At 36.2% G+C, this 11,795-nt stretch overlaps 1 protein-coding gene across 3 annotated transcripts in view; it reads left to right on the top strand.

The window, feature by feature from the left end:
• Window positions 1-9,938, top strand: part of LOC122309368 — a 37,251-nt gene extending 27,313 nt beyond the window's left edge. Inside the window, exons 16-26 of one of the 3 annotated variants that reach the window (XM_043122839.1) lie at window positions 374-470; window positions 550-619; window positions 708-884; window positions 995-1,117; window positions 6,999-7,082; window positions 8,121-8,305; window positions 8,503-8,641; window positions 8,738-8,797; window positions 8,866-8,901; window positions 9,313-9,384; window positions 9,618-9,938. In XM_043122839.1, coding sequence (XP_042978773.1) covers window positions 374-470; window positions 550-619; window positions 708-884; window positions 995-1,117; window positions 6,999-7,082; window positions 8,121-8,305; window positions 8,503-8,641; window positions 8,738-8,797; window positions 8,866-8,901; window positions 9,313-9,384; window positions 9,618-9,731 — 1,157 coding nt within the window. In that variant the 3' untranslated portion in view covers window positions 9,732-9,938. Of the gene's footprint in view, window positions 1-373; window positions 471-549; window positions 620-707; window positions 885-994; window positions 1,118-6,813; window positions 6,903-6,998; window positions 7,083-8,120; window positions 8,306-8,502; window positions 8,642-8,737; window positions 8,798-8,865; window positions 8,902-9,312; window positions 9,385-9,617 lie in introns of those variants that run through there. The other 2 variants (XM_043122840.1, XM_043122841.1) reach the window with 2 other exon arrangements.
• Window positions 9,939-11,795: the final 1,857 nt, after the last annotated feature.

Here is an 11,795-nt window from a genome sequence, read left to right as displayed (position 1 = left end):
GGAAAAGTTGTCAAAAAATGGCTTGCTCATGTGTAATGAAGGAAGGTGGTCCTCATCATCGGTAGGGTTAATTGGGGAGAAAGATCTATTAGCTGATTCCACGTGGTTAGGATGCGCAAAGAAAAGAAATAGTAGTTGGGATGCAAAGATCTTGTGAAATTAGTACTTGAGATGGCCTTCAATTCTCTACCTCTTTGCCCTCAAAAGCATAAAACAAGGAATTTAAAAAATAGATGTTTATGTCTTGCGTATTTCTATCTAGCAAAAATTAGGGGATGTAGGCTTGCTTATTTTACATGCTGGATTGTCATTGCTGTCTCGCTGTCTAGGAGTAGTTTTATCTGAATATCATCATTATCAATTTTGCTTGCAGAAGCAGAGAAAGTTGCTGGCTGGGCTAAAAATCATTACTTGTCTCACTGTCAGCTTCCATCAATAAAAGGCGGAAGGTTGCACCTTCCACGTCAAAGGTGTACTTTCTTTTCATTGCTAAAGATAATATAAGTTCTTACAAAACCTTGAAGTTGATTGCTGTTTTTGTGTGTGAAGCCTTGAAATGGCAATTTTGAGGTTGAAGGAGCGAGAAGAATTATCTCGGAAGCCCTTGCAAAGTTTGAAGGCATGTTTTTTCATTTACATGGAATATGCGAGTTGAAATATTAAAGGCTTTGTATATCATGTACATTCTAACACTCAAATTATAACAGAACATTGTGAAGGATGAATACGAAAGCAACTTTATTTCTGCAGTGGTTCCACCTGGTGAGATTGGTGTCAAATTTGATGATATAGGTGCTCTAGAAGATGTAAAGAAGGCACTGAAGGAACTTGTCATTCTTCCAATGAGGAGACCAGAGCTTTTCTCTAAAGGAAATCTGTTGAGGGTATTATTTTTATGACTTTGTCACTTGTAATGCATTTTGGTCAAGGTTAGTTTGGGTTTGTGGTTTGCGGTTTGCATTCTCATTGTCTGATTTGTGGACGCTTTTGTCAGCCTTGCAAAGGAATATTGCTTTTTGGGCCTCCTGGAACTGGGAAAACCCTTCTTGCCAAGGCTCTTGCTACAGAAGCGGGGGCCAACTTTATCAGTATAACTGGTTCAACACTTACTTCGAAGGTACACAGAAAAGGAGTTGCTGATTCTATTATACTCGCTCTTTTAGGATCAAACCACTAGCCGTGTTTATTATGATCTTACAGTATTCTAGTTTTTCACTTCATCACTCTTCCATCCTTGGATGCGCTATTCCTTTTTTATTTTTTAAGTAATAATTCTTTATTGATAAGCGCAAGAGGTGCAACTCTAGGACATAGGAGATATACAAGAGACACCTATTTTGAGTTCCTCTATCGTCCGATCATATTTTTTGAAGGTCCTATTATTTCTCCCATTCCAAACACGCCAAATGAAGCAAATAGCGACCATCTTTCATATTGCTACTATATGTGGGCGGCCACCTAGTCTTCTCCAAGAATAGAAAAGCTCCTCAATACTTCTAGGCATGACTTAAACCAATCCGACTTTTCTGAAGAAGTCATTTCATAGTGCTCTTGCAACATTGCAATGAAGCAAGAGATGATCAACGGACTCACTATCCATTTCTTTAAAAATATGACCTGCTATCTTTTTAAGGAAATAAAAACTTAAAATAATTTTTTTTTAAAAATAAATAATTAATAAATCTGTATTAATTGAAGACGACCCAGGAGGTTTAACATTTACAAGAGTGAAAGGGGAATTATATGAAAATGCATGCTGGTAGTGGTATTATCTGTAGTTCTCTATCTTTTTGTCCTAAGTAATACTGTCATAGCCATAATTAGGCAGCCAATGGGTCTTCTTGCAAGTTCCTGGGCTGCACTACCAATTAAAAAGAGAATCATTGTGAATGCTCAGGTTTGTGTGTGATTATACTGAAAAAATCAAGATTCTTGATTGTTGTTTCGGAAGCGAGAAAAATAGAGAGAAACAGAAATGAGAATTCTGTAGTGAAGTGTAAACTGAATGGATGAATGAATTCATCTGTGCAAGTTGATTATTAAGAAAATTAGGAAAGATTCATAAGCTTTAATATAAACAAGCAGCATATTTGTGAACATTTTAACAAAGGTTGAAGATCTGGGAGAGCAAAGCTAAGTGCTAATGACCGAGCTAGAGACAACTCTGTTTACATTTAATTTTTTTCTGATATTATAGTTTTTGTTTGCATTTCTATTTTTATTTTTCAAATTTTTAAAAAACCGGTCCGTTTTTAGAAATAAAAATCTGGGTATCTGGGCGGATATCCACAAATCCGCCCGGATCTAAATACATTTGACATTTCCGAATCCGGATTTATACCCAGAGCTGGATATCCGCATCTGGATATATTCTGGCATCTGGGCTTCTCCAGATATCCAGATCTTGATCCAGATGCATCCTTCGGAGTCCATCTACCTCTACAAGCATCCATATTTGGAAGAGAACTGTTACAGACACAAAGAGATTACACTAAATATACTCACAAATTGATGTGGTTTCATGAATCTGTTAGATCTACTTTATAATTAAAGTAACTTTACAATCTGATATATCACATCAAGCCACATCAGTTTCTGGGTTTACTTTTATGTAATCTCTTTGTGGCTAAAGTGTTTTCCTATTTGGAATGTACTACTTCTCTCCATAGAGTCTCCTATTTTAATTTGATAATGTCAAAGCCACTTCCCAAAAGTTTCCTTGTTGAATAATTGCAGATTACGTTTTTCGAATACCCAACCTTCCCTCAGAAATTGGAGAACAAATCTTGTCCCAACTTACGAAATGAAATTTCACCTCTTTTGCTAAATTACCCCAAAGGAAATCTCTTTGTATCTTCTCAATGCACAAAGCAAGGAGTGGTACCCCAAATGGTGAAGGCCTTGGTCTTGGGGTACCACTCCCTTCGAGGTTCAAAATTCAACATCCCATGGGTGCAAACAATCATTTGGGGCTACACCTCTTGGTGAAAAGGTAGCAATTTAACCAGTTTCGTGTAAGGAAACTTTCAAGGGTGCTGTGCATGGGACCACGCTTTACTCTGCAAGGGTGAGTCCAAAGGGCTCTGCCTTGGAGAGGTTCCCCAACATAAAAAAAAAAAAAAGAAAAAAAAGAAAGAAAGAAGAAGAAGCAGAAACAATGACATGAAATATGTAGGTAGGTTAGAAAGAGTGCCCTTATTCAAAGTGATCGTACCCCCTTGGGAATTCGGATAAATGCATCCTTTTCATCTGGCCAACCACCTCTTAATCTATTCAATAATCTCATCCCCGGCTACTTTTGTCAAAAAGGTGGCTCCTAATGGAAGACCAAATACTTCATTGGTAATGATGACACCTTTTGTTTTTTCGATTGGTAATCAATAATTTTTATTTATAAAAATAGGCAAAGTCTAAGTACACAGGGAGTATACAGGAGAAGTACCTAACTAGAGTTTACAATTGACAGTAAAAAGTCATGGTTAATTTGTTACAAACAATGGCCCCCACCCATAAGAACAATGTTTTAAAGAAGAAAACTTTCAACTCCTCCATTATTCTCTCGTGGTTTTCGAAGATTCTATCAGTTCGCTCCCTCCAAATACACCAACACATACATATAGGAACAATTTTTCAAATTGCTGCAACTTGTGAATTACCTCATAGGCCTCTCTAGCTTGCTAGAAAATCCATCAATCTAAGAGGCATGACCAATGATAATCCAATTCCTGCAAAAAAATCATCCCACATGGTCCTGGCCACCTTGCAATGTAGAAGCAAATGATCTACTGATTCACTATTCTTCTTACACATGTAACACCAATCCAATACCATTACTTGATGTTTACTTAAATTATCTATGGTGAGAACTTTGTCCAATGATGCTGTCCAAACAAAAAAAAGCTGCTTTTGTAGGAACTTTTGTTTGCCAAATACTCTTCCCCGGGAATGTGGGCATGCTTGGGCTTGTTAAAACTTTGTGAAATGATCTGACAGTGAATTTACCTTTCTTGGAAGGGCTCCATATCATTGTATCTGTGGTACCCTTGGTCATGCTTACGGAATACAATATCGCATAGAACTCTGTGATAGCCTCAAACTCTCAGTCTTGGGCTGCTCTAGTGAAATCAACATTCCATTGAGGGGAGCCACTAGAAAAGGCCAAGAGGTCCGTTGTCGCTGCATCATTTGCTTGTGTAAGCTCGAATATGGCAGGGAAAGTGTCTTGAAGGCTTTGTTCACCACACCATTTGTTATACCAAAATCTGATACAAGAGTCTTCATCCACTACAATATGTGCATGTCTCCGGAAGGTCTCCCAGCCCTTTCTAATGTATTTTCACAAATGTACCCCATATGGACCGCGTACCTCATTTGAGCACCATCCACCCCAAGCCTCCCCAACTTGTGCATACATAACGGACTTCCACAGAAGGATGACACCTTGCAAATCAAATTTTCCCTCCAAGCTGTCTACGTTGGCAACCTGACCCACTAGAACCAGTTCCAACTTAACTGAATTAATCTTCAATCTGGGGACTACTTCAAAGCATAAAATTAGAGCTCGCACATACTGAAGATGATTCAGGTCATTCTCACAGAACAATAGAGTATCATCTACATAAAACGATGGGATACATTGGTTACATTAGTGTTTCTAGCCCCCACAGAGAAACATGAAATAAAACTCCCTAAAGCCAGCGCCTTTAACATTTTGCTGAGAGTTTCCATGAAAATGATAAATTGCAATGATGACAAGGGATCTTCCTGCTCCAGGCCTTGAGAAGTGCTAAAGAAACCAAAAGGGGTACCATTTATTACTACAAAGAAATGCACAGTAGAAATACATTGTGCTATATAAGCTTGCCATTTTTCCCCAAATCCATATCTCCTTAATAGATATAATGGGAAATCTCAATTTACATGATCATATGCTTTCTCAAGATCTACTTTGTAAAGCACCCCAGGCACTCTAGATCTAAGTCTAATATCCCGGCTCCCATTAGCAATAAGAACTGAGTCAAGAATTTGTCTAACTCACTGAGGTATTTTGAGTCAAGAACTTAATCCTCTATTCCTTTTGTCTTAACTGTTTTGGCTATTTAGGAGTCATTGGAATGTCTAAACACATGCAGTCCTTGACCTCATGCTAGCTATAAATTCAGATTAGAGATCCATACAAGAATCGTAGACAATGATTTTTTTCTTTAACTCCTGTGTAATTTGAAATGCAGTTTTGCATGCATATTTTGGAATGATTTGGAGAACATAACTAGGAGAACCTTGCAAATTATAAAACCTCTGCAACAATTTCACCTTGTTCCTAAATCACTTGTTTTCAGCCACATATTCTCAAACTTGAATACTCTCTATTCTGCACCTTATCGTCATAAACAAGCATCAAAGGAAAATGGTCTGGTAAGTCTTGGGAGCCTTCTGTGAGAAACTGTTGGGGATTTCAGCTTCCCAGTTTGGAGAAAGAAGAAACCTGTCAATTCAAGAACATGGTTGCAAATTGCAGTTACTAAGCAAGTAAACTTGCTTTCCACGAGAGAGATATATATTGGGCCTTGTTCAATAATGAATTCTGTAGTGCTCGACCATCGCTTGGGAATGGTGATCTCGCCTCATCTCTCACTTGGATGGCAAATGATATTAGTCTCCAGACTCTCCCCTGATACACCATGGAATATTCAACCAACTACGTAAACCCTCCAATTCATCCCAAAGAAGACTCTTAGCATCATCATAATTAGATTCACAAACTTCTGCAAAGGTCCATTCAAAATTGTCATCGATACTTTTTAACGTGCATGACGGAGAATCTGCCGCACATTCATCAGTTTTTTCTACCACCCTTCTACTCCACATGAGCAAAATCCAACCGGAAACCCCATTTAAGCCAAGATAGAACCAATCCACATGTTGGCTGCCCCACGAACTGCACACGAGAGCCCTATACATGACAACCAACTAGTCTCTTGCAATCAAAAAATCACTGCCTTCCATTCCTGATTAGATTCTTGACCTGCAATCATTTATTCTTGTTTAACCTTCTCACATTCCAAGACAAATTTCTGGCTTCATCGACCAAGTATTGCTGCTCTCCCCCTGCCTTTGCCTCTGATAGAATTACCTCCCTTGTGATCATGATTGATGGTGATGGCAAACATTGATGAAAGTAAACGCCATTAGTTTTGCCTCAAAATCCTTACTAGAGAGGCCCACAAAGCTGTAAAAGCCTCTTACCTTCCCTGAGATCCACACCATGGTGTTTTTTAAAATAATATTTGTGGTTATATTTATGGTGTTTTTTAAAATAATGTTTGGGACTTGTATCATATTTGGGGTAAAAAAAATTTCATTTGGGTAAGAAACACCAACTAGCCCAACAAAAAAGCCCAAAATCGAATCACACCTGTAAAATTGAATTGGAGCAGACCGAAACCGAAAAAACCGAAAGTTCTGGTTTCCTGGATGAATCAATCTATTTGGTTCTCAAAATTTAAATGCTAACTTAGACCGGTTTGGTTTCAAAATATGTCCAAAATGGAGAACCAATTAAACCCCTACTTGTCATTACCAATTGTTTGTCCCACTTAAGTGGGGCCATGGGAACAGTGATTGGAAATGGTAACCATCAGCTATTTATGAAGAAAGTGGCTGCTTTTAAAACTCAAACCTGTGCACTTGCTCTTCGAAGCCAATGTTTATTCTTGAATTGATTAGTTTGTAGTATTATGCATTTTTTTGATAGGTAGTTTGTAGTATTATTCATTTTTAAGAAGTATTTAGTTTTATGAATGAGTCAAACAGGTTTTGCCAATGGGCTGTAGCCCATATGGCACCTGCACTCTAGCAAGTATGGGGTGGTGGGTGAGAGGCTGCAGATTCTAACCCCACAGGTGTTTGATACAAATCCAGCAACAAAATGTTTTGGGGGTTTGACCTTTCTATTAGGCGCAAAAAATATTCTAACATTATTCTCTTTACCAATACAGTGGTTTGGAGATGCTGAAAAGCTTACCAAGGCTCTCTTTTCCTTTGCCAGCAAGCTCGCTCCTGTCATTATATTTGTTGATGAGGTGAGTTTCCATTAGGAAAAACATGCAGTAAATGATGAGGTTGGTTTCTGTGGTGAAAAGATGCAGAAAAAACAAACTGTTTATTTTGTTACATATCTAAGAATAATTTTAGAGATTTTATGTTGTTCTTTTGAATGCACCTGTGGCCAATTATATGCTAGCTCTCAATTAAAACTACGTTTAGATGGGCTGGTAAACTTCCATACTGTTTTGGATTTTCAAGTGTATTATTCCTCAACAAAAACTATGGTGGCAGGGTCTGACTAGCTTCCAAGCAACTTAACTTTTTGACTATATTTTTCTGTAGAAACACTTTGGTGTCTTTAATATGTGTCATTTTATATTCTCTGTGTTATCTTCACGTCACACTGCACTTTTTAAATTACAGAAGTTTGGATTAAGCAGCTAATTAGCAATACCTACACTTGTTTATATGAGGTATTGGTAATTTTGCTAAAAGGCAATTAGCTAAAATGCCAGGAAAAGCTTAAGAAGATATTGAAGTTTCAAAATTTGTTAATTCTACATTTCTGTAAGTAAAATTCCTTATTATATATTTGAGAAAGTTAGGATATTAGTTATTATCATTAATAAACAACTTGGTGTAGAACGAGGAAGATTCCATGAAGAAACGAGTCAAGAAAAGAATGTCAAACCACCCTCTCTAACTACTTGTGGTGGATGTACCCTATAAAATGCTTTCTGGTAGTTTTTCCAATTTATTTAAGTTTTGATTTCGCTAAACTATGACGACAAGTGGTGAAAGAATTACATGAGAAATGCTTAAATCTGTTTTAGTATTTTTTTTTTTCTAGATTCTGTGATATGAGTTTTCGGGATAATGACTCATCAATAATCCATTAATATTTTTAATTATGATTTGGGGTCCGTTTTGGGCTAAAAGGGTGCAGTCACAAAATATAAATGGACTTTTTTTCTTTTGTTGTGATACATCACTGTCTTAGTCTCACAAAATGACTCCGTGAAATATTTTATAGTTTGTCTCTGACTGTTTAGACATTGGGCTTTCTTTTATAGGTTGACAGTCTGCTTGGTGCTCGTGGTGGTGCCTCTGAGCACGAGGCAACTAGAAGAATGAGAAATGAGTTCATGGCGGCTTGGGATGGATTGAGGTCCAAAGACAGCCAAAGAATCCTCATTCTGGGTGCCACAAATCGACCTTTTGACCTTGATGATGCTGTTATACGTCGCTTACCAAGAAGGTAAAATTGATTTGTAAGAATCCTCTTGGGATTGATGGCTATATTTTGCTGGTTGTTTTGTCATTTATTGGTCAAAATCTTCCCACATTCTGCATTTGAGCCATACATGCTTTATTTGCTTGGTTATAGTTTGCAGTAATAAGCAGCAAATCATAATTAACACTGTAGCTAATGGAGTTATGTTTGGTGCAATTTAGGATATATGTAGACCTACCAGATGCTGAAAATCGTATGAAGATTTTGAAAATATTTCTTTCGCAAGAGCATCTAGAATCTGAATTTCAGTTTGACAAACTTGCTTATGCAACTGATGGATACTCTGGTAGTGATTTGAAGGTAAGAGTGACATTAAAATTTCTTAAAGGAATTTGGAAATATGGGATCTCTCATACTTGCTTTTTATTTTGTTTGTTTGTCTGTTTTTTGGTGCAGAATCTTTGTATTGCTGCAGCATATAGACCCGTCCAAGAACTTTTAGAGGAAGAAAAAGAGGTAAGGTGCCTTTAGACATTATCTTGAGTAAGTTTGTTAGATTCAATCTAAGATCTCATTTCCACCAGTGTGTGGCACAAGGCACACCTCAACAGCGTATGCAGGTATGAAACTTGCAATCAGTCATGAATGTATACTTTTATGTATTGTTACTCAAATTCATGAAGCTTGTTTTCTGTCTTCACAAGCAATTAAGGCAATTCGATTTTCACCGTAATGCACTTACCATGTAATTATCCGTTTCTGATAAGCCTTGCTTGTGGTCACCATCTGTGCCTCCATTGTATTGGAGTGAGATGGTTCTTTGTTGTTCCTTCTCACATGTGCTTTGGTCTTGTTCTCACAAAAGGTTCTTTGTAACTCCTGAATGTAAACTACCATATTGGCAATTGAGAAGCCACAATCAAACAATTCACACGTTCAAACAGTGTTGCTTACCTTATGCTACTTACTTTCTGCATTACTTCCAACATGTTTCAAATCTTTGCTCATTATATTATTATTTCGTTTTACAGGAGTGCAGAAATGATGTAGCTCCGGTCTTAAGACCACTTAGCTTGGATGATTTTATTCAGTCAAAAGCCAAGGTGGGGGAGCTTTACTAACAAGTATTTGCTGTTGTTTGGATCAAATGTTTTCTTAATTACTTTTTGTCCATGAATATTCTGAAAATGATCAACAGAGCCATTCTTATGAAATATTCGAACAATTAATTTCCTCTCTTTTTATGTATTTGTACAATTAATTTCATCCCCAGCTTGTTTGCTGTAAAAGGCAGTTATATTGCATAAACAAGAAAGTGTCTCATTCTTCTGTACAGGTCGGGCCATCGGTTGCCTATGATGCTGCAAGCATGAATGAGCTGAGAAAATGGAATGAACAGTATGGAGAAGGTGGAAGTAGGAGAAAATCACCATTTGGTTTCGGAGACTAATTTTATAGGCATATCATTGATTTATTCTTGGTAAAAAGGGCCCCATTTCTTGGTGGTGTTGTACTCCCTAGAGGAAAAAATCTCACCCTTTCATATTTTTTGAGCGGATGAAGGAGAAGGCCTTGTCTTGTATCTCATGCAATATAGTTGCTATATAGAATAGTTTTCTTTTATAAAATTGCCTATCTTAGACAAGTTTTTCCCCAACTGTACGATAGTATATTTAACAATTTTGAACAGACTCTATCCCGTATCAAAAGATTAGATTTGGTAGTATAGAGAGCTTAACTTGTTCTTAAAGTAGTTTTAATTCGAGATTTGTAAAGCACAAATCTCAAATATCATGAACTATTTCTCTTAAGAAAAGTTTCAAAATTATTTTAAAGTAGATCCAATCAGATTGCATATATGCACACATTGTGATAATTATGAATCATTTCAATTAACTTTGGTTGTCTTGAGTTCGGGCATAGAAAATGCATATTATATAAAATACACACATGAATATGATGTGAAAATGTTCAGATGTCTTGTAATTTTTAAAAGAATAATATTCTTGTAGAGGTTTTTGCATGCAAATTTTATGAAGAGTAAGGCTCCGTTTGGATATAACAAGTGTTTTGTCATCTCAAATTTATATAAAAAATATAATAAACAACTTAATTTTTTTAAATCTCAAAATAATAATAATGTTAAAAAATAATATTTTAATAATATATATATATATTTTTTTCTAATTTTAAACATTTATTTCAACTCACTATCCACACATGCACCTAAAATTCATTTTTACGGCACCTGATTCATTTTTCCGGTTAAAATGGTTGGTTTTGTGAATGTGACTAAAACTTCAAGTTTAGGTACAAGCGGTCAATTCTCCCTTTCTATATGGACAGGATATTCATTTCTAAAGAAACATGAACATATGAGAGGTTGGAGACCTCAACAAATACCCCTGATGTAGTAGATACTATGCATAATAATAAAAACTTAATTGGAGAATGGTATCATCTAATTCTTCTAGTTCTATGGTTGGCCGTCAGTTGTTGGAACTAAGGTTTTGAAAATACTATTGTATTGGTCGGAATGACTGGTATTTGTCGTGTTGGTTCATTAACGAGTATGGTAGAGGGTTGCGTTTCAAATCAGGTCAAATACTGTTCATTTCAGGGTGTTTTAGTAAATACTGGTCGGATTTTAGTGTTTCGACCGGTATATGGATTTCAACATGGTATAGAAAATAATGGGTGTTGGAGTGATGGACAATACAGTGTTGATGAGTGCGCGAAAGTGCTCTTTAAATACCTCATTATTGAATTAAAATGCTAATATGCGAGTAGAAATAATAGAAATTAATAGGTATTCTCGAATTGAGTTTCTATTTACTTTGAGATACTTCTAAGCAGATTTTTATATTTAATTTCATAATTTATAAAAAAGCAAGTTAAAACCCAGTCAAATTCAAAGGAAAACTTTCATAGGGTTTGAGAGCAATTTGGATCAAGAAAAAAAAAAGAAAAAAAATCACAAAAAGAAACTGCAAGAAGTCCAATTTCGAAATTCGCTAGGAGACAACTGGATATATTTTAGTATTTTAATATTAACTTTCACTCACATATCAGATTGATGCGTTGGAAAGTTATCTTAAAGGGCTATAAATTTGTCTGTGATAAAGATTTCCAAATTTGAACTCTTGAAGCGCGTACGTAGCTGACAAGATGAGTATTAAAATTTAGACGATTTTTTTATGCAGGAATTATGAGTACATTAGGGTTTGTTTCTTACCCTATATAAGCATATCATTAGCACAAAATGGGAAGAGAGGAGAGGCATAAGAGGCAGAAAAGAAAGAGGCTCTTCTAATTTTTGGGAGAGAGGATGCTAGGGTTTGGAAAAACTCATCTTCTAGAAAAAGAATTCTTCTTCTTTCGAATGAGAAACTAATTCCTTGGTGAGGCTAGGGATGAACTTGCACATTAGATATTATTTTTAATTTATGTATTTGATTTTCTACCACTAAAACTCTCTTGTTTTATCATTCACAATTCATTGTTGATGTTTTCT

Source organism: Carya illinoinensis, chromosome 5, assembly GCF_018687715.1.
Source record: "Carya illinoinensis cultivar Pawnee chromosome 5, C.illinoinensisPawnee_v1, whole genome shotgun sequence".
NCBI lineage: Eukaryota > Viridiplantae > Streptophyta > Magnoliopsida > Fagales > Juglandaceae > Carya > Carya illinoinensis.
This window is presented reverse-complemented; position numbering and strand designations above follow the sequence as displayed.